This window comes from Mya arenaria, chromosome 16 (genome assembly GCF_026914265.1).
Source record: "Mya arenaria isolate MELC-2E11 chromosome 16, ASM2691426v1".
Lineage (NCBI taxonomy): Eukaryota > Metazoa > Mollusca > Bivalvia > Myida > Myidae > Mya > Mya arenaria.
The window spans coordinates 14,462,079-14,486,081 of record NC_069137.1 but is presented as its reverse complement, the minus strand read 5'-3'; the positions used below and the strand labels follow the sequence as shown (position 1 = coordinate 14,486,081).

Genomic DNA, 24,003 nt, shown 5'->3' with positions numbered 1-24,003 from the left:
CCAAGTTTCATAAAGATTAGGTCAAAATTGTGACCTCTGTTGTGTTCACAAGGTTTTTCTACTAATTGACCTAGTGACCTAGTTATTGACTGCGGATGACCCAATATCGAACTTGACCTAGATTTTATAGAGATGATTATTCTGACCAACTTGCATTGAGATTAGGCTAAAATTGTGACCTCTATTGTGTTCACAAGGTTTTTGTACTAATTGACCTAGTGACCTAGTTGTTGACCGCGGATGACCCAATATCGAACTTGACCAACATTTTATAGAGATGATCATTCTGACCAAGTTGCATTGAGATTAGGCTAAAATTGTCACCTCTATTGTGTTCACAAGGTTTTTCTACTAATTGACCTAGTGACCTAGTTTTTGACCTGGGTTGACCCAATATGGAACTTGACCTAGCTTATGTTAAGATGATCATTCTGACCAAGTTTCATTAAGATAAGGCTAAAATTGTGACCTCTATTTTGTTCACAAGGTTTTTCTAATAATTGACCTAGTGACCTAGTTATTGACTGCGTATGACCCAATATCGAACTTGACCCAGATTTTATAGAGATGATCATTCTGACCAAGTTGCATTAAGATTAGCCTAAAATTGTGACCTCTATTGTGTTCACAAGGTTTTTCTACTAATTGACCTAGTGACCTAGTTATTGACCGCGGATGACCCAATATCGAACTTGACCTAGATTTTATAGAGATGATCATTCTGACCAAGTTGCATTGAGATTAGGCTAAAATTGTGACCTCTATTGTGTTCACAAGGTTTTTCTACTAATTGACCTAGTGACCTAGTTATTGACCGCGGATGACCCAATATCGAACTTGACCTAGATTTTATTGAGATGATCATTCTGACCAAGTTGCATTGAGATTAGGCTAAAATTGTGACCTCTATTGTGTTCACAAGGTTTTTCTACTAATTGACCTAGTGACCTAATTATTGACCGCGGATGACCCAATATCGAACTTGACCTAGATTTTATAGAGATGACCATTCTGACCAAGTTGCATTGAGATTAGGCTTAAATTGTGACCTCTATTGTGTTCACAAGGTTTTTCTACTAATTGACCTAGTGACCTAGTTTTTGACCCCAGATGACCAATATCGAACTTGACCTAGATTTTATAGAGATGATCAGTCTGACCAAGTTTCATAAAGATTAGGTCAAAATTGTGACCTCTATTGTGTTCACAAGCAATTGTGAACGGACGGACGGACGGACGGACGGACGACGGACGAAGAGTGATCACAAAAGCTCACCTTGTCACTACGTGACAGGTGAGCTAAAAACAAGAGGGCCATAATGGCCCTAAATCGCTCACCTAAGTACAAGAGTTTATCCTTTGCAATCAATATAGCTTGATATTTGTTCTCAAAGAATATTGAACAACATACTGGTCAAACATGTTGCCTGGATAATCATGGACAGGACTTGTCACAGTTGCCTGCACACTGACAGGTCTTGTCCCAGTTTCCTGCACACTGACAAGACCTGGTGATTGACTGCTCTCTGATAGGATTTTGTCCAGTTGCCTGCACACTGCTAGGACTTGATGATCGACTGCACACTGACAAAATTTGATTCTCATACCTGCACACTGACAGGACTTTGTTCAGTTGCCTGCACACTGACAGGACATGATAATTGACTGCACACTGACAGCACTTGGTACAGATACATGCACAGTGATAGGACTTTTTTTAGTTGCCTGCACACTGACAGGACTTTGTTCAATTGCCTGCACACACACAGGACTTCGTTCAATTGCCTGCACACTGATAGAACTATGTTTAATTGCTTGCACACTGAAAGAACGTTTAGTATAGATACACAAACAACAAACAGTGCACCATCCAATAAACTCAATAAACTGCCTTCAATCAAGTATCAGAACACATTCAGCACCTTCCACTTATATCATTGCTTCTTTCATCTAGGTCAACATCACCTTCCTTCACATGTTCGAAATCGTTTTTTTCTTTAAATAAATTAAGGCTTATTCACTATCACAGAAGATAAGATTGTAGCTTAGAATAATTTGCATGAAGTTTACAATAATCTACATGAAGTTCAATGGAAAAGTCTGATTAAATTTACCATCAAGTAAAAATGAAATTTCTTCTTAAGAATAAAGTGTATAATAATATATAAATTATTTGAATCTATGAATCTAAAAAAGAACAATAATTACCTAAGGACTGACTATGTTGAAGACTCAATAAAATTTAAAATCTATTCCCTTGTTACTTAAAATAGACATTAGTGGAATCTCCAACAAAAAGGGAGATCATATAGCAGGACTTGTTGCCCTTGCTTCAAGAGTAAACTTTACATGACTATCAGATTGTAACATTTTGGCCATTTTGTTGTTGTTTTGATCAATCTTGACACCTTGTTGTATTTTTTGTAGAGGGTCACCGAATGAAGCTTTCTGTAAAGTTAAATTAAATTTGGACTGGTAGTTTTAGGAGATGTTTTTAAAGCAAAACAGGAAATCAGCCATTGTGTTGTTTTTTAAAAGCAAAATAGGCAGTTGGCTGACAGACTGAGTGATGGACGGACTGACGGACACTGGACAAAGACCAATCACAATAGCTCACCTTCAGCACTTTGTGCTCTGGTGAGCTAAAAATAAACTTGCACTGCATGCAGAAAATGAGATGAAAAATGGGCAATAACGATTTATTCGGTGACAGTGGAACAACATGGCAGCAGCATTTTACTGTCAGAATATTTATATAAACAGGAACCATATAATTTCTTAAACTGAAATAATATCAAAAACTATTACAAGAGAAATAAAATACAGTTTGCAATACCTTTGCAAGTAGTGTATTCATACACCTGGTCCGGTATTCATAAAACTTCATAAGTTAAATTCTCAACTTGAGTTGATTACCTAAAAAAATCATACACAAACTAAAAGAAGTGTTTTTTCAATAAAATCATTGCAAAATAAAGTATTGCAGATATAATTAAGTCATTATATCATATCATATGATACTTAACTAAGAAAAATGATTTATGTTTGTAATGACTTAAGAAGTTTTATAAATACCGGCCCAGGAAGTCAGAACACATGGAAATCAAAGCAGACAAGAAGGTTATTTTTATCATTCAAAAACAAAACTAGAAAAAAAAACAATGATGTGAAAAAATATGAACAAAATCATATTTTGATTAATCACTTATGAATTAATTCTCGGTGAACATATCTGTATTAGTTTTTCGAAAAAGGCCTTTAAGGCAAAAACTCAATACTGGCTTTAATAAAAGGGGGCTGCCTATTATGCCTTTTGATAATGCCTTGTGTTTCTCTCTCTAAACTCACCTCCCAGTGTGACTTTAGAACTCTTTTTTAACAGTTTGTCAAATACAGCACCATGCATAAACAATTCTTACATTTTACTTTTGATGTCGTAATACCCCACACTATTACTGATGTTGAGAAAACTGTCGGGCATAAGACAGCGGGCATGCATATTTTTTTTGTATGGTTTGTTACTCAAACCACTAACTTGATTTCTTGTCATTTTTCAAAGACAAAAAAGGAGTTGAAATAAAATAATCCTCCATTTGTGTCTGACAAAGCTGTGAGTCTAATAATGGTCTAAACCAGCAAATCACTTTTATGCACTTAAAAAATGCACTTAAAAATAATTTCAACTTGACAAAATCCATCACAGAATGATGATTTTTTTCCTATAAGTGTTACAGTAACATATTAATGTGTAGTGTTCAGAGAAGACAATGTTTAAAGTCATTCACATAAGACTTGAAAGAGAAATTATGGCAAAAATAAATAAAAACTGAACTTATCGACACAAAACAAAGGGCCTATAGTTCAGAACTTTTTTAAAATAATAAAATGTTACCAGCATCATTGTTAATTTGAAAAGGTGGAATATTTTAAGATGTGCCTATATATTTCAATATAAGAAATACATAGTTGTCTCAAATGTTGTTACAAGTAATGCAGATCATAAGTGTCCATGATACTTCCAGAGCAGAAAAGACTTGAAGTTAACAACCATGATGTTAACAACCGTGTTAACATTAAGTTCTAAACAATCCGCAGAATATTGCTTAGTTCACCAGTCTGGGACTTAAACGCAAGTAAAAATCACATTATAAACTACATTATGCAGCATTTTTTTTTTCTTGAGCTTCTAAAATTTGCAATAGTAATGTTAATATCCATCGTTGACTCGGAACTTGTGTTAGACACATTTAGCAAAGAGTTTGCATTGCAGCTCACATCACTGTAGCAATCTGAGTCCTCTTCCAAGTCCCCATCCACCTTAACCACACACGCTAACAGTGGATGTTTATGACGACACTTGAAGAACTCTTTCTGACAGTTTAACACATAGCGCTCGTACTGGGTGTCTAGCTTGTGTGCCTTGGCGATCTGTTCAAGGCGCGCTGGCACTTCGAGGGCTTGGGCACACTTGACAGAACAAACCCAGTGTTGAAATGGCACACAAGTGTTTCCAAGATAAGGGTTCTTGAATGTGATAACCTTGAAACCTGGGGAAAAATATAACATTAAGTTTAATCATATTTATATGTCTTTTTAGGGCGGAAACAATCTCAACACAATTATCTCAAAAGCACTTAAGACAATTCTCAATCTTAATCTTAACTAATTTTACAACATAACAGCATACCATGAATCAAAATTGTATAAGTTTTTTCTCTTTTAAAATGCACAATCTTCTTCAATAATTTGGTCAAAATCATATAGAATAATAATTCAACAGCAAAAATTGAACTTGAGTCCAATTTTCTAGGTTTAAGTTATTACTCAAGTAAACTTTTTGCACTTAAATTAATTTTCTTTATAACAGTTTGCATTTTAATATTTTAATTGTATACCAGTCATTGAAATTAGACATTTGGATGAAAAAGCCCGAATTCCTTTACTATCGCTTGACATCAGTTTTTTTAACAAGCCCTGCTGCATAATATTCAGAATTTAAGCAAGCCCGGAAGACATTTTACCAGTACAGGGCTTGCAGGCTAGTGTTAATTTTGACCACTGAATATACACATGTATTTTGGTTACCAAAAAAATTACTCAATTTTTATCAAACATTTTACCTTGTTTGTTGCTGAGACAAGCTTTTGGGCAGTTCTGGCACACATTAAACATGTCATACACACCACACAGATAGTCCTTCAATACCGGGGCTACGTTCTCATCTGTGAAGAAGTTCTTTTTGCTCCCAACGAGAGCCTTTGCTGCCCAGAAAGACAGTGACATGGGTCGTTTGGTAGACATGACCCCTGTACCATTCATTTCCATAATCCTGCAGTAAATGTCAGTATGGTACCACATGAAAGTTGACTTGAAGTAGTTATGATTGCCATGGCGATGAACTGTCTCTAAGCTCTGCATTTGTAACAGGAACCCCGGGAGCGCGTCAAGCAGGTTGTTGTCAAGAAGGAGAGTGCGTAGATTACGACAGAATGTCAGTGTGTATGGGATAGACTGGACGTGTAAACGGTTATTGGTAAGGGCGAGGTACTCAAGCTTCTGTAGGAAACCAATGTCTGGAGGTATGTCGTACAGACAGTTGTATTTGAGGGACAGGTATCGAATATTGGCACATTTGAAAATCTGAAAGCAAAATGCATATATGCACAATTATGAGACTTCGAAAGAATGAGTTAACAGTTTGCTGTTGGCACTCAAATGCCTGTTTAAATTTAATAAAAAACAGCATGTTGTTTCATTTAGCCAGTATTGAATATCAGACAATTATATTCCTGTTTTAAAAGAGCTTCCCAGTTCAGTTATGAAGCAATGCATCTTAAGAATTTAAAACAGCTTATTTTGTTTGCAACAAAAAAAACAATCTGATTACACAAAAAGACACAATTTCCTTGTTGTGCAGTATAGGAGTGTTTTCGTTGTTTTCATTTATACATAAATTTAAAAATCATAATGAGAATCAGTAGGCAGTGTTCTTACTGTGCAATAAGAAGCATGCGGTTAAATACCAATGATATTCAAATAAACACACAGTAAGATTTATGTACTTATTTATGTACTACAGTTAACAACACTCAATCCTAGTGATTCAGATCATACATACCTCGCACAGTACATGTACATTCATTGCATACAATTTCAATTACACCGGTAGTTGCTGCTGTATCTATTACTTCATATAATTAAATGATCACTTAGTGTAGTCTATTTAAAATTCAGACAGACACACAAATCTTGGCCCCAAATTCGCAAAATATCTTTATTCCTTTACAAGAGGATAAAGTTTAGCTCACTATTTTGGATGGTGTAATTTGTGTATTTCTTTAGAGTGTTTGGACTTTATCGTGATGATTATCACAGTAAACTAAATTTTCTTTAGTAAAATCAAGATTAAGTTATAAATTTGGCTGAATAAAATGAGCTACACTGTACTTAAGCTTGTTATGCTTAATATTTGGAGATATTGGGGCTTGATGATTGGTGTATTCAAAAGTACAGGCAAATACTATACATTGGGCAGATTGTTAAAAAAAATGTGAGAGTTAACTAGGTTTTCTGCTAAAGAGCTATAGAAGGGTGCTGCAACCTATCCTTCTTTGGTAGCACGCTTCTGCCGTCATAGAATTGAATGCTTAAGATAATCAAACATTTCTTTGGCTTGGATAAAAACTTATAACATGACAATAAATTCATACAAACTTGACATATTTGGCTATTTAATAATGTTTCAATTCAGCACTTTTCATCACATTTTCTGTAAAATTCATTACCAGATGTTAAAATTCTTAGAGCCTGACCCACTGTGCCCTTTTTCTTTTTAAGCACCATGTCCCTTTTCTGCAGCACCCTGCCCTTTTTAAAAATAAATGGCTAAAAGCCTAACCCTGAATCAAGAGATAAACAGCATTATTGTTCACAATTTAGGATGATGCAAAAATATGTTATTTTAACTCATTACTGATTACATTTTTAAGAGACATTCTAATGTTTTTGGCCCCAATTTTTTTCTCCATGCAAATGCACCTGAAAACACTAACGTTATAATTATTTTACTCTTTGATACCGAAATTGCAGAAAAAAAGAACAATTTAAGTATAAGAAAATATCTTAGATTTATTGGGGTGCCAAATGGCCAGTAAAGTCAAGAAAAAATGACGTCATGACTTCTAGGCCACAAGAACTTTTTACCTTTTAAGAATACATTAATAACGTAACATAATAATGTCAAACAACCAATTACACTACAACAAATCACTGAATCCTGTTAAAAATGGTATTCAAAATATTGGTCTTCAAAGACAATATTGGAGCAAACATCAACATTTGCTGAAGGGTTGAAGCTGTCCGTATCTTAGTTTAACACTCCTAATGGTATGCCATACTTTATTTTGTTATACAATAAGAACAATTTTCAAAACATGAGCGAGTCCCTTTCATGATCTAAACATAAATGCAAATGACTTATTAAAGGAAATATCTCGCAAAAAGATATAACAAAAATTATTAGCACTCTTTTGGAGAATAAGTACCCACCAAGCTATTATTTAAAAAAAAACACACATTCATATACAGGGTAATACTTTTTATATGTGAAGTCCAATGAGTTCAACATGAAAATGCATTGAAGTCTAAAAAAATTAATTATTAGCACCAATCTATATTGTACGCCTTTAATAGTAAAATATTTATGACGTGCGATCATGTGCTCCTTGACATTATAACAGGACTGAAGCTAAAACAGCTGTTTTGTATCTTATAAAAAATACTCAACTTCACTCAATTAAATCCAGCTCTTTGCAACCATTCAAAATCATATATATATTATATATATAGACAAAGAAGGAAGTTGCCAATCCATGGTTTATAGATCCTTGATAACATGTGTATACCTCTTTAGGCAGTTTGTTGTCCTCTCCATACTTGAAAATACTGTCTAGATGAAACTCTGTGAAAGCGTTCATGTTTATGTACATCGTCAACAGTGTTTCTGAAAAGAAGCATTAACTGTCGTTAGGATTAAAGTGCACAAACGTAGCGAAAAATAACAATAAATGTTAGAATTTAAGTGCATACATGTAGACACAAATGGAAAAACATGCCATTTTCTGACATTTGGCAAATACATGTAAATTACAAACACAACAGCAAAAGCTAAAAACAAATTTGAAAACAGTACATTCATTTTAGACTTGGTGGTCAACAAAACCACATAGGGCAGACTATTAGAAAAGGTAAATTATACACCTAATACTGCTAGTACATACATGTATAGGCATTTATTACATAAATGTGTACATAAACTTGTCCAGCATAATAGCACACAGTCGAAACCCATTGGCTCAATATACCAGGGACCGGACGAAAAACTTTGAGCCTCGCCAATATCGGGCCAGCCGGGAATGTTAACATAGAGTAAACAATCTTTTAAATCCAGTTCAAACCAACAAAGAAATTAAGACAAGCAATATCAAGCCATCTGATTTCAACTTTATATGCTCAAGAAAACACAATACCACCAGATCTGCGGAGGAAATGTTTGTTTTCCCTCTCTATTTCGTCCTTGACCAGCTGCATAAGGTAGCGTGGACGCTGATGGAGAGCCACATACAGGTACCATAGCTCCTGTGGGATGTCCTGCAATACACAGATATAATAATGCACTCATAGAGGGCAACATACAGGTACCATAGCTCCTGTGGGATGTCTTGCAATACACAAACATAATAATACACTCACAGAGGGCCACATACAGGAACCATAGCTCCTGCGGGATGTCCTGCAATACACAGATATAAGAATGCTCTCACAGAGGGCCACATACAGGTACATTAGCTCCTGTGGGATGTCTTGCAATACGTACACAAACATAATAATACACTCACACAGGGCCACACACTCCATAGCTCCTGTGGGATGTCCTCAAAACACAAACATAATAATAATACGCCAACAGAAGGCCACATATACTGAGCGAGTACCTAAATTGGAACAGTACCTAAATATGGAACACCCGTTATAAAAGCATTTTCCGATCATGATTGGTTTATTTACGATTTTAATCAATTTAGATGCTTGTCTTTGATACAAGTTTCAAAGAGCACCATACTCCGGTAAGTATTTCAAATGCTGGTATCATTTAAAGTTTTTCATGTTCAAATGTTAATACATCATGGCACACGGGGGAATAACATTCATGCTTGCCACTATCACAGCATACTGGTACAGTCTGTATTTTTTTACTTAAATCGTCAAATTTTACTGACAAAAAAACAAGCTGGAAATAAAATAAATTATTAACTTACTAAAACAAAACATGTAGCAATAATTTTAAAAGGATACATAAAAATAAAAAAAGAATTAAAACTGGTTCATATTTAGGTACTCCGGTGACAAAAATGGCAGTCCTCAACTGTGAGGTTAATAAAGTACTTTCATGCAGTTTGGTCGTATCTGAAAAATACCAATTATATCAACCAATAGGTCTTGAATTCTAGTATGCTGACTGAAAATTTTGTAGTTGTGGTGCAAGTCTTACTAAAAAGATTTTTTAAAAAGTGGCGAAAGTGTTCTGATTTAGGTACTCACCCAGTGGTTACAATAGCTCCTGTGGGATATCCTGCGATACAGGAATATAATCTTACACTCACAGGGAGCCACATAATACAAGAACAAGTATTATGGTGCCTCTCTACATGTATATTATTCAGTATTCTCCGGGTACAAAGCATTTTGCTGGTAACCAGCATAAGCTAAATAGTTAAGCAAATTCATGTTCCATTAGGATGATGAAACCAAATCAATAGAAGACTTGAGGAAGTCAAAACTTGGCTATCTTACACAAGTATGGTGAAAAAAATTACTTGCATACCTTCAGAGGAAACACTCTCTAATGATCCTGGAATAGCTTGTTTCTTCACTTTAAATGTTTATAGTTATGCACCAGTCAATTGTAACCATGGCCCCTACTGGTCTGGTGGGATAGCTGGGGAAATGGGCCGTGTTTTTACCTTTCAGGTTGCCCCGCAGTGCTGGGTGAATGCGGTGGTTTTGTCCTCACGCCAAATATAGCGGGGAATGGGCCTTACCTAGGGTCCCTGGGTTGTGGGGGCATTTGGCAGGGATTTTACCAGCAGTCTTTTCCCCCCCAAGACAAGGATTTTAACCGAGGTTGGCTGGACCGAAAGTCAAAGTCCCCCTTATTTCCGAACCTGGGGGCCATGGTTACAATTGACTGGTGCATTAAGATCATTTATTTATGTAATTAGTTATTGATGGTGAACATTGACTTCGACCATGTTTAAATCACATTTATTAGCAATAATAACATTTTATTTCAAGACACTCCGTGTAAGTTTACATTAGTTCAGAAATGAGGTTAACATTAAAACCAGTGACAGTGTTTAACACTGTTTAATAATGATATCACTAAAAATCACATACGAAACTTGCAGTGTCTCCCTTTTCTTCGCGCTCTTTTAGCTTGTTCTTCCATTCCAACCATTCCTCTGGTTTTTCATTAAACCTTTTGAAGAGCAATAACTCATAACCATTGAAGACATTACACATTTCTTGATGTCTTTTGTCACCTAATTTTGTTTACAACATTTTCGTTTCAGTTCCGTGAGTCGTGCTTGATTAGTTACCTTGTATTTTTAATCGATTACACCCGGTTCATATTTCCTTAGATAATTATAACATACTATTCATGAATATTGAATAAATATAAAGAAGCTTAATTGATTTAATAGTTTGTGTACTGATGTCTGTTTTCTGTCCCTGACAATACATAGTTACTAATTTGTACGCAATAAGATAAGTGCTAAACCGGAAGTTTACGCCCATGGGCATTCATGTGGAACATAACAAAATTCAGCTGAGATGCATCTTTTATCATTTTAAAATAAGATAAAGCAAAGATGGGATTACACAATTTGACTGTTCTTTTCCAAATAACAGCATTTTTGCTGTCTTTCATATTGTCATTTTTCATATTCATCCCTTTAGCTGTGAATCAGTATCGGTTTAATGCACATTGCTTACTGTATGCATCCGGACACTGGAACACTTCTGACATTTCTCAACTGACAGATATAACATGGGGGCCAAACAGTGCTTGCGGGTTCGGTTTGTTCATCGGAATTGTTTTGATGCTAGTTACACTGTTCTACATTTGCCTTGATGCATTGCATCTGTTCAGGGAAACTGAAAGGTAATTGTTGTTGTTGTTGAAAGGTAAAAAAAAAATTAAAAAAGCCCCATTCTACTAAACACGTAATTTTTATGGAAAAAACACTTTGCCTTCAAAGGAGAGGTTGCACCATTTTCTTTAGAAGCCAACGCGGTGGTGCCCTTATCACTGTGTTTATCTACTGCAACCGCATACAAGTTCTGAAAACATGCATGCTGCATTTCGCCGCCAGGCTGGCTAAATGCAACATGCAGGTATTTTTACATATACCACAAGTACAAAAAGAAGATTGTAAATTGAACCATGCTCACGGAATGGGTTTCACCTTATTGTGAGGGTAAACAGTCCCATAAACAACACTTGATGATTAGGCCGCTGGAATATTGAGTGTTTGTTAAAGCATTTTTTTTAGATAAGTTAATTGATCCTTAAATATACCTGCAAAAGGGCTTTCACTCGTTTGTTTGCAAGGTTTGCACCAGTAGGTCAGTTAGTTTAAGCGTCCTTGTTGGAATAATAGCAGAGGTTATTGTATGTTTTTGTGAAATGTCATTACTAATAAAACACAATTGAGTTAGTTTGTGTTTAAAAAATTATTATTGCGCGAAGTGTTTGTTTAAATGTGGTTTGTTATGAATGCTACTATTTAAAGATTTTTGGAAAATCATTATTCAAAGTGACTGGGGTCAAACACATGTTCAATGTTCACAGTGCATGGTTAAAGGCCTTCTTGACTTGAAAAAGCTGTTTTTAACCATCAATAATAAATATAAAATAATATTATGCTACATTGTATTCAATATGATATTTATTTACAGTCGCAAAAGTTTAGAAAGGGCATTCAAAATTTAGTGAGAATTAGATGACAAAAGTGTCTGAAAACAGTTGCAAAGAAAAGTTTTAAGTTCAATGAAACTGATTTGAAATATATTTATTGGACGGGAATAAAAAAAGCCTTCAGAAAGATGATTAAAGCTACCTTAATTACTACTTGGCCCAACGCTGGCATAGGCATCAGGTTAAAGTTTTAGGGCAAGTTGGGATTTTCACTTATAAGTCCAATACCCTTCATTCAATTGACTTAATACTTCACACAGTTGTTCAGGGCCATCACATAATGAGGTCAGATAACTCCATTTTATCCTTTATATAAATTATGGCCCCTGATTGATAATGGAACTGAGGTTAAAGTTTTAGGGCAGGTTGGGATATTTATTTTTAACTCATATACCCTTTGTTCAATTGACTTAATACTTCAATTACACTATGAGGTAACATAACTCCATATTATCCTTAATGGAAGTTATGGCCCCTGATTGACTTAGGTTAAAGTTTAAGGGCAGGTTAAAGTTTAAGGGCAAGTTGGGATTTTCACTTATAAGTCCAATACCAGTACCCTTCATTCAATTGACTTAATTCTTCACAGTTGTTCAGGGCCATCACATAATGAGGTTAGATAACCCCATATTATCTTTTATACAAATTATGGCCCCTGATTGACTATGGAACTTTGGTTAAAGTTTTAGGGCAAGTTGGGATATTTATTGATAACTTCTATAGCCTTCATTCAATTGACTTAATACTTTACACAATTGTTCAGGACCATCACACAATTAGGTTACATAACTCCATATTATCCTTAATACATGTTATGGCCCCTGATTGACTTAGGTTAAAGTTTTAGGGCAGGTTTAAGTTTTAGGGCAAGTTTTTAATAAAAAAAACTTCTATATCCTTAATTCAATGCACTTAATACTTTGCAAACTTATTTGACGACCATCTAACAACAAGGAACATCCATTTTAACCCTAAATACAAATTATGGCCCTTGTATGATTTTTTTAGATTTAAATATCTTTTGAAAGGCGGATTTTTAGCTCGACTATTCAAAGAATATGGAGAGCTATACTACTCACCCAAGCGTCAGCAGCAGCATCTGCGTCACACCTTGGTTAAGGTTTTGCATGCAAGCACACATAGGTTAATATCTCAGCAACTACTTGAGGTATTGCATTGAGACTTTACACAATGGTTCTCAACCATCCAACCTACTTAAATAACCAAGTTAGAAAACTCTAGTTTGCATTTAATGCAATTAATAGGCCTTTATTATTTGACTTAGAAATTCTGGTTAAGGTTTTGCATGCAAGCACACATAGGTTAATCTCAGCAACTACTTGAGGTATTGCATTGAGACTTGATACAATGGTACTCAACCATCCAACCTACTTAATTAACCAAGTCAGATAACTCTAGTTTGCATTTAATGCAAATAATAGGCCTTTATTATTCGACTTAGAAATTCTGGTCAAGGTTTTGCGTGCAAGCACACATAGGTTAATATCTCAGCAACTACTTGAGGTATTGCATTGAGACTTGATACAATGGTACTTAACCATCCAACCTACTTAATTAACCGAGTTAGATAACTCTAGTTTGCATTAAATTCAAATAATGGCCGCTTTCTTTTGACATAAAAATTCTGGTTAAGGTTTTGCATATTACCACTTTTAAGTCAATACATCATGTATGCCATTGAAACTTTACACACAGGCTCCCAACCATTTAACCTTCTTCTTTAATCAAGTAAGATAACTCTATCTTTCATATTATATAATTTTTGCCCCTTTATTATGAGACTTAGAAATTCTGGTTAAGGTCTTGCATGTAAGCACACATAGGATAATATCTCAGCAACTACTTGATGTATCGCATTGAGACTTTATACAATCGTATTCAACCACCCAACGTAATTGAATAACCAAGTTAGATAACTGTATTTTGCAAATAATGGCCCTTTATTATTAGATTTGAAAATTCTGGTTAAAATTTTCCATGTAACCACCTTTATGTTAATATCTCAGCACATCATGTATTGCATTGAAATCTAATCTAACAGTGATCCATGCATGTTTCGCCAAAACTTTTCAATCCTTACATTGAAAAGCGGCAGATTAGTCGAGGGCGCTGTCTCTGTGACAGCTCTTGTTATATTCTTAACCACATTTTCATAAATGGAGAACAAGTTATTTGAATGACTTGCGTCATTGTTTGGGCGGGCTGGTGGGAGGCCAGTGTCAAAGTCACCTTGAATCGAATAATTTTAGCTAGGTTTGACAAAAAGATACCAAACTTGGTATATACGAAGAGTTTATGGAGACCTTTAATGGGAATGTATTTGAGGCCCCTAGGGTCAAAGTCAAGGTTACTATTAAAAGAAAAAGGGTTGGTATTGAATAACTTAAGTAAGGGTCTACATATTGTGACCAAACTTGGTATATAGGAAGAGTTTATAGAGACCTTTCCTGAGATTGTGTTTTGGGCCCCAAGAGTTATGGTCTAGGTCAAGGTTTTTGCTAACAATAGAAATATGGTTAGTACTGAATAACTCAAGTTCGGGTTGACATAGTGTGACCAAACTTGGTATATAGGACAAGTCTATGCAGAGCTTTCATGGATTGCCTTTTGGCCCCCTAGGGTCAAGGTCACTGTTACTAAAAGTAGCTTACTGTTTCAGTTATGGTTGACATAATGTGACCAAACTTGATATGTAGGAAGAGTTAATGGAAGACTTCCATGGGATTGTGTTTTGGGCCCTTAGGATCAAGGTCACTGTTAAAAAAATAGAAGAAAGCAGTTGAAACTGAATCTCTTCTGCCAATCATTAACAACCACATCAGGATTCTTGTTCACTTTTTAATTTGATTGTTTTATTGCTTTTGACAGTCACATATTACATCTTTATTGTGTTCACTTCTAAGTCAAAGCGGCGTAGTTGAGCATGTTGTCTTATGACAGCTCTTTTTGACTTAGCAGACTGCATTAAAAAAATACTGTAACATGTAATGACCCCCTTGACTAACTTCCTATGTTTAACTATTACTCAACCTTTTGTAAATATTATCATTAGTTAACAAATTGAAAAAGATAAAGTTGTTTTTTTGTATTATTACACCCAGGTTAAGGTTTTAGCTGTTGTTGTTTATTTTTCAGTTCATGGCTAGATTCAATGCTGACAGGCTTGGTTTCACTGGTGTTGATGCTGATGCTGTTTTCAGAGAGCATCACAATATCTGTGGGCTTTAAAGAATGGTGCAATCTTCTGACAAATCCCCCTTCTGAGATTACTTCGTAAGTGTATTAAATTAAAATAATTACCTTTAACTTTGTTTATGTTTGCCAAGGATAATTCACTTACGCATAGCAAAGGCCCTTGACTCTGGTTTTAATTATTGTCAAATTATGTCCCTTGTTCAATTAAAAAACCCAGAGTGTTATGTTATTGTTGTAAGGTGTAGTATTTTATTTCTTTTGATTTTCAGGTGTGAATTGGCAGAGTATGTCACATTTTATAGCGAAGACAAGATCAACATCAACAATTTCTACACTCACATGAAAATGGCAGAGGTATTTTTTACACTTTTTTATTGTGAGAAGATTTTTTTTCTTATTTCTTATTTTTTTATGTCCATGTAATCATAAAAATTATAATACTTCAAGTTGTATTGTAGTTAACTAGATCTTCATAAGCTTCAGAATACATTCATATAAATTCTTCAGAGTAGTTAAGAGTATTTTATATTACTTTGTGAAATTCAGAAAATAGAAAATGTCAAAATTTAAGGACATCAAAAATCTGCTGAATTTTTATTGGATTGTCATTGTCAAAATTGAGATGAGAGTGGTCTAGTGGAAAAGATGTTCGATCCCCACTAGGGGCCTTACAACATCAGTACTGGTTTCTGGACTTGAGGAATATTCTATAAGCGATCAGCTTTTGTCACAGTTGAGCTAAAGAACTTAAGAAAGCTTAGACTACCCAGTTTAAACCAATGAAAATAATCGAATGAATTGTACATTACCAATAATCTTAGCAAAGCCATTTTAATACAGTAGCTCAATCACAATGAAATTTTGATACTAAGAGCCAGTCAATTTGTACTGCCCCAAAATGTGACTTCAAACAGTAAGTTTTCAGAATTTCAAAGAGTTTAGGTTGTGATCATGCTTTTTTTGACAGCTACAATTTAATTGGTGAAATCAATGCAAACTGTACCAATCTGAGCACCTCGGCCATTTTCCTTCAAAATAATGTATATGAATGGTTTACAATATCTGAATTTCTTACATTTAATTACGGTATGCTTCAAGCAGATTGCATAGTAATTTTAATTAAGAAGTTAAGCCCAAGGACTCTACCCTTAGTAAACTTAATGGTTTATGCAATAGTACACTTCACTGGGAATTTTTGAACTAAGTAATTATAATTACCATTAAAGCACTACAATAAATTAATATTATTAATTTTACAAACTAATTCTTCTGATGCACCGGATACATCTAAGGCTTGTCACAATTAGCAGAGTTGGCGGAGGTGTTCTGATTGAAACTTTACATGTACGCATGCTTTACACAGATATGGGCAAGTCTCTTAAGTTGTTAGTACATGACGTGATGTCGAAGTATATGCCAAGTCGCTGATGGCTGTTGTCAGTAACCCTTTTGATATGGCAGTGGATAAACTTGCCATAGGTTATAATTTGAGTTTCACTAAACAGATTAGGGTGGACCGAATGCCATGATCCTTTAATGCATCGGTCGCTTGAAAAGTTTATTGTTAAACAGTAGTTTCATGTTTGCAAAATTGTTTTACTTACAGTTTGGAAGCTGGTCAAACTTTATCTGTTGGCTGTTCCTTTTTGTGACGTCATTTTACAAGCTGGTACGCTACCAGCGACACGAGACGTTTATGGCAAGTGTAAACCGAGAACGCGAGAGATTAGTCCAGAAATTTGGACCTCGTAATCGTGCAGAGTACATGCCTGTTCCAACCTGATTGGTTTTACATGTTTTGATTTTATTTTAAGATGCTTGTACCTGAAAAATGCTGATTTCCTTCAGGCAATCAATTTTTTTTAGCTTCATCCACATTATTTGCTTGTCTTCTTAGAAAAAAAGTCAAGATATTGTAAAAGACCCAATGTCATTGTTGTTCAGTGTCATTGTTGTTCAGTGTCATTGTTGTTCAGTGTCATTGTGCAAAACCTTTAAACTTTGCCATAACTAAAAAACCATAAAGATATTTCAATGAAACTTGGTAATTATGTTGCCAGGGACAAATACGCACATGTACAGGAATGTTAATAACTTCAAACATCTTCCTTTTCTTAAATTGATATTGTCATACAGACTTTATACCCTGTGTACATTGTATGTCCTTGGGTATAAATACCACAAGTAAGAAAAGATAAATTTAATGAAATCTTGTTCATCCTCCAGAATGCTACGCATATTACTTATAGAATTTGTTTGTGTCAAATCACATTCCTTAGTTTAAACACAATTACGAACATATGTTCGATGAAAGTTTGAACAAAAATCAGCTCATAGATATGATGTTGATAATCTTATTGTCAAATATATTAAAATCTTAACAATCACGCCATAGTTTTGTAAATTGTTTGAAGCAAAAAGTAAAAAAAGTGATACATGTAAAGTATTTTTTTTTATATTTAATGTGTACATTTGTCAGATTATATTTAGTTATAGGGCATTATAAATACTAATGGGTATTTAAGGGAAAAGATCTGACAGAGATATTGGTAAATTTGGTATGGTCAATTTGGTGATAGAAGCTTATGTGAAGAGTGGTCAAGTTCCTAATTCACGCCACTTTTACCGTATATTAACATAGTGTCATCAGTGATGGATAGCAATTATGAAGAAGAATGTCTGAACTTGTTTTAATGTTCTTTGTCATGCTTTTTCTGATGGTATTGTTTAAATTATTAATTAAGGCTGTAAAAAAACAACTCTAAAAAGTGTGGCCGGATTTGAGGTACAGGTGGCTGTCAGATACTCGAAAAGTTTCACCATGCTGTAAGTGCTGCTTATTACATAGTGCAATGATGTATTTATATATTTATATATTGACACCAATTTTGTAATGTTTACCTTTGCATTATGCTTTTCAATGTTTTATAATTATTTACAGATCATAAAGATCTTTAAAGGACTCATTCACAGATTTTGTGTTGGTAAAAACTTTTAACTTTGTCGAAATCGAGTAATGTACGTTTTTTTTATGAACAAACTTCAAACAGCAACTGGCACATACACAGAATTCTGTAAAATCCAGGCTTATGTTGATTAAATTTTCAATAGCGTTTAAAGGTTTTTTTTGAAAAATAGGGCATTTTTGGTCTAGTAACAATAAAGCTATTATTTGAACTTTTGATAAGTTATAACTAGCATTTTGATCACATTTCATACGAATTAAAAAATTGATGTCTGACCTAATTAAATGTGAACGAGTCCCTTTAAGTTCAATAGTTATAGAGTGAATCTCAATTGTTTTGATGTTCTTTTAAAGATGTTAAGTTTATATCACCAGACTGGTATATTGTGATTGCATATACATAGAAATTGTTCTTGCTGTATGAAATAGTGATTTTAAGAGTGTAATGTCCCCTGCATAGCCTAGCAAATATATAGCGATCATGTTGTTTGATAGCAGTTATGACCCTTGAATTGTCAAATTTGACCATATTCACCCGGTCTACTAACAAGCATTTCTTATCCAAGTAAGGTTTGACAGCGTCTGATTGCATTAACATTTTTGGAATTATTGTCCTTGAATTTTGATTTTACCATCTGTGCAAGATATTATTATAATATGTTAATTTTACTTAATCAATGTTCAATAGTAAAACCTATCACTCCACGAACATCAGTCCTACCCATTATTGATAATGTTATCAGAATTTCTGATTAAAAAATGATGCATGGGCAACATATCCAATTTGCGGAATTCTAGATTTTGTGATTTAATGGTTGTATCTACATGTGAAAATGTCTAAAATAGTACAAGGGTTGTTTCATTTGTCAGATGAAAAATATGATAAATGTTATAATGGATATGTTTATTTACAATAAAGTACTGTCTAATTCCCTGTAAAATGTAATCTCATCCTAGTTTTCCTCTGAATTCAAGGTGTTTAGACACTGGCATTCCATGTGCATGGATTTATTTTATGATCTGCATGAATTATTTATACATACATATTTATGACATATTTCATGTTTTACTTAATAATTAATAACATGATTTCTTTGTAATTATCTTGTTCTATTAAAATAGTATTGGTTTCAATGGCTGTTGTCAGTTTTTCCTCATGTTTATAAACGCATCTTATTAGGTAATTTTGCCTAAACGCAAGAGAATTTTGTGATCGCATTGTGCCTCCTTTGTACCACTTTGTCCGAAAAATTGGCTGAGCTGATTTTACGTGTTTTAAGAAAATATACATTGACAATGGCTGGGGCAATAAGTTTGAGCCACTGGCACCGAAACTATAGACATCAATTGGTCAAGTAAAACCTATATGTGAAGACTTTTGGTCGACAGTCAAACTATTATCCAGTGATTCGGAAGCACAGAGAGTAAATCTACAGTGGCCTCTGTTAAAACAAAATGTCCTCTGAGCACTGCTTTTATCTGAAACATTAGCCTTGGCATTTTGGTGGGCAGTTGTTTATATATTCAAGGATTTGACAAATAAGAGGACAATGACCTTGATGTTTAAAATACTCCCCCCCCCCCCCCCCCCCCCCCCCCCCCCCCCCCCCCCCCCCCCCACAAAAAGCTGACAACTTAGTCAGCATACCTATAACATTTGCGATTTACATAATCCCAATTACCATCCTCTAATTAAAGTGCCGACAAAATTAACAAATATGTTACCTGTAGGATCATTGACTGGTCAAAGGCAGATTACCTAGGAAGTTCCACGATGAATTATCATACCATTCTTAAGTTATTGGGTGAACAAACTTTTTACAAATATGATTAGTGGGACCTTCAATATTGAACAACTTACAATAAAATATATTGGTGTCATTTACTGGTCACACGTAACCCATCATTGGCATTCACGATATTTATATAGAGAAAATTTCCATCTAGTTTGAGGGTCATGGGTGCAGGAAAAGTCAAGTTACCACACAGACTAGCTTTTTGCCTTCAAAGACACTGTGACTTTGACCCCTTAAATAGGGGTCATCTACTGGTCAGGCCCAACCTTAATTTAAAGTTTGATGACCATAGGTACAGTAATTGTCAAGTTTGAATTCAAGGCCACTGTGACCTGGATCAACTGTTCGGGCCCAAACACCAAGTCTGAGGGCCATGGGTGTAAGCATTGTCGAGTTATCACTTGGACAACCTTTTAGCATTTAAGGTCACTGTAACCTTGACCTTTGATCTGATGACTCCTTTAATCAATAGGGGTCATCTACTGGTCAGGATCAGCCTCCATGTCAAGTTTAATGACCATAGGTCCAGGCATTGTTGAGTTATCACTCAGACAATCTTTGACCACTATTTCCTGTTTAAAGTCACTGTGACCTTGACCTTTGACCCAATGACCCCTAAAATCAAAAGGGGTCATCTACAGGTCAAGCCCAACTTTCATGTCACGTTTGATGACCATAGGTCCAGGAATTGTTGAGATATCACACGGACAAGCTTTGGTCTAACGACTGACTGACCGACATGTATAATAATATGACAGCAGGGTGTAAAACACTAGATTTGTGAATGTCATAGCATTAAAAAAAAGCTTTATTGAAACAAATGTATAAGTACATTTTATATCATCATTATAATGACCATTGGTATGATGACTGTGAATAGAAGTAATATAAATTCATATACATTTTACATTTTAATAAAAAAAATCCATTTCAGTGATTATTAACACGTAATAATCAAAATACAAAAAAACACATCCAGTAAATACCGGGATATATATTCAGATGAATTATTAACTAAAAGATGAACAATTCAGTAATATATCTGTTCACATATGAAGCAAATATACATTTTGATAATGATAATTAAACAAATATAAGTACATAAAATCAAGGTTTTAAAAACCTACATTCTTTTGATAAAACAAACCTACATTGTTTTGATAAAACTTAACCATTTCAGGTTATTTTATACCTTAAGTGTGTATCTTAGGTATAAAATAGAAACAAATCACAGAAAAACCAAAGGACATCCACTAAAAGTTTTAACAATGAGCCAATTGTTCAGAGCTTTACTAAAGTTAACTATTGATGATGTGTTCATATATTTTAACAGGTACAGCTGAAACAATTGTCTCAAATCTTGTTAATAATACTGCAGATCAAATGTGTATCCAAATTCATTAAACTTCTAGAGCAGTAAAGATTTCATATAACAAAGTTTGAACAATCGGCCGAATGTTTCAACAAAAAATATAACCACATGTCAATTATTATCAAAAACATGCACAGTAAGAATTTAACACTTTTATGAGTTTAACATCAATGTGATGCAGGTCATTTTGACAACTTTATTACGGTAAAAACAAGTACGGTTTAAAATAATAAACCTAAGGAAGTTTGAAATATTATAAACATAGAGCTTGAAATATTAACTAATCCAACCACAGCTTGAAATAAAAATTGCTTAAAGTTAAAACAAAAAGCTCTAGAATTATCTTTGGGAAAAAAATACTGAATGACTAGAATGAAGATTTTAAGAATCTTTCAAGCCTTTGAAGGGTTCTGAGCAAAGTCCGAGACACGAACACAAACTGGAGTTGGCAGATGTGTGGCAAGGTATATTTCCATGAACAGAAATTCTAGCTTCTGTGGGATCTTTGGTTGGTTCTATAAAAGTATGATGCTTGTCTCTCTCTGCATAAAGATAAAGATAAATTTACTATTATAATTGTGTCATGGTCATGCTTGTTGTTGTTAACAATGTAAGAATTAAAAATTTATTTAGCAAATAATATAATCATATAAATAAATAATTCATAATTTTCACATTCATTGAGTAAATATTGGCATCAACAATTCATAAGAATTGAAAAATGCTACCATATTAATTACACATGTACATAATTATAAGTTTATTACAGAGTTTAATGTGAATAATACTCGAGCATCTAGTGACGTGAGCTACATTTTATATGCAGAATATTCTGCAAAGCCTGTTGAAACAAATGTTGATGTGTACACAACATCTGGTAGCAAACTTTGCCAACTAGTAGTTATATTTATAGACATAAAGTAAGTCAAATGTCTTGATTTAATTTCGTTTGACAATAAATCATCAGTTTGCATAAGCTGGGCTCAAATTTGGCTGTTGTTTTCATCCAAGGTTTTCTAAATGACAAGATCAGACTCCCTCACAAAGTCAGTGGTGGTAGAATCACTGAGAACTACATGTAGTCGATTAATTCTTATTACATACATGTTATTTGTACTGTTAAATACAGAATAAGAATGTCTTACCTTCATTATCATCCTCAAAATACCTCTTCTGTTTGGGTACCATTGTTGGTATTGAAAAGATACTCGAAGAAGTGCATCATCATAATTGCATGTCCCGGAAGAAAGACATACGCCGAGTACAGGAAGATGGCGATAGTTGCAACTACTATCGAATCTGGAGTTTGTAGTTAAGATCAAATGATTCTGATGATGAACTAAATTGGTCACGAGATTTATCCAGAAAGTCTGTAGTTGTGAGTGTCCAATTTCAGCAAAATGTTCACTTCACTATTGACAATTGGTATACAAAACAGTGTGATATATGGATCACATGATCTGATCTGGCCCAATGAAAGACCATATGGCCCAGAATTAAAGCTCACACAGCCAAGATTGGTACACCAGTTAACTTATGGATCAGGATATACAACAGTAAAACAAAATAGATTTTTAGTTTTAAATGCCAATCAGTTTGCTTGCTAGTTGATCTTATGACTTTGATCTAGGCCATATTGATGACTAGCCCTTGTAGTAAGCAGAACTTGTGAAGGCCTAATATAATGAATTTATATGACATTTGTTCATAGAAGTTTCATAAATATAGATGTTTAAACTTTGCATTGATAAGATTTCTACACAAGTATTTATTGCACTTTCTAGTATGAAGAAGTCCTTATATAATAATGTTGTTTGTTAATTTTTTGGCATTTCAATTTTGTCCATAGAAGCTGGGAGTAAGATTACTGGTGTATTATTGGTCCCAGATAAAAGCTACATACACATATTGACTTTGCATTAATAAGATTTTTACAGAATATCATTAATTGAAAATTGCATTTCTTCTCTGTCCTCTGGTAAGCAATCGGAAGAGTGCTTGCAGCTAGGTAATGATTAGTCTAAAGTAATAAACGTATTTTCTTAGATTCTTGACATATCGAAAACCGTAAAAAAATCCGTCAACGTACAATTATTTCGACAAGTGTCACGCCTAGTCATTCTAAAATGCCGTCCAGGCTTTTTTTTTTAATGATGGTTAGCCTGGAACGACGGCATTTTAGAATACGCCCATTTCTTACGTTTTTTCACCATCAAACGTTTTGATTGATTATAAAAGGATACTGACAACTTTGACCTCCGTAGGTTCTAACATATAAACTGCTGTGTTTAGAGTGTACTGTAGATACCAGTAGTTGAGGAAATCTATAATTCTTTGAAGTCCCATTTTGTTTTGATTTGGTATCGTACGATGGAGAGTAAAAGGGGAGATAAATCGTAGAACAAAAAACTCTGCCCTACTGTATTTTTAGATTTAGACATAACGTTTTAGTACGTAAGAATAACGGCGTGGAACGTAAGGGTCGCGGACACTACGGACCAGATTTAGGGACACTACGGACCACATTCGTTTTTTTTTAATTTATTCACTCATTGGTCTTAAATTTGTTAATAAATACTTGAATATTAGTGCTCAGTATGACAATTATCTTTAA

General features: G+C 34.3%; 2 protein-coding genes across 2 annotated transcripts; one reads left to right on the top strand and one right to left on the bottom strand.

The window, feature by feature from the left end:
• Positions 1-2,683: 2,683 nt before the first annotated feature.
• LOC128222068 (uncharacterized) lies at positions 2,684-10,821 on the bottom strand. Its single transcript, XM_052930852.1, has 5 exons — positions 10,456-10,821; positions 8,529-8,649; positions 7,905-8,002; positions 5,121-5,640; positions 2,684-4,547 (listed from the first exon to the last, which is right to left on the bottom strand). The coding sequence occupies exons 1-5, from the start codon at positions 10,579-10,581 to the stop codon at positions 4,153-4,155; spliced, it is 1,260 nt and encodes a 419-aa protein (XP_052786812.1). The 5' UTR covers positions 10,582-10,821; the 3' UTR covers positions 2,684-4,152.
• A 35-nt stretch (positions 10,822-10,856) lies between these two features.
• LOC128222070 (transmembrane protein 179-like) lies at positions 10,857-19,355 on the top strand. Its single transcript, XM_052930853.1, has 4 exons — positions 10,857-11,224; positions 15,197-15,334; positions 15,526-15,610; positions 16,863-19,355. The coding sequence occupies exons 1-4, from the start codon at positions 10,932-10,934 to the stop codon at positions 17,037-17,039; spliced, it is 693 nt and encodes a 230-aa protein (XP_052786813.1). The 5' UTR covers positions 10,857-10,931; the 3' UTR covers positions 17,040-19,355.
• Positions 19,356-24,003: the final 4,648 nt, after the last annotated feature.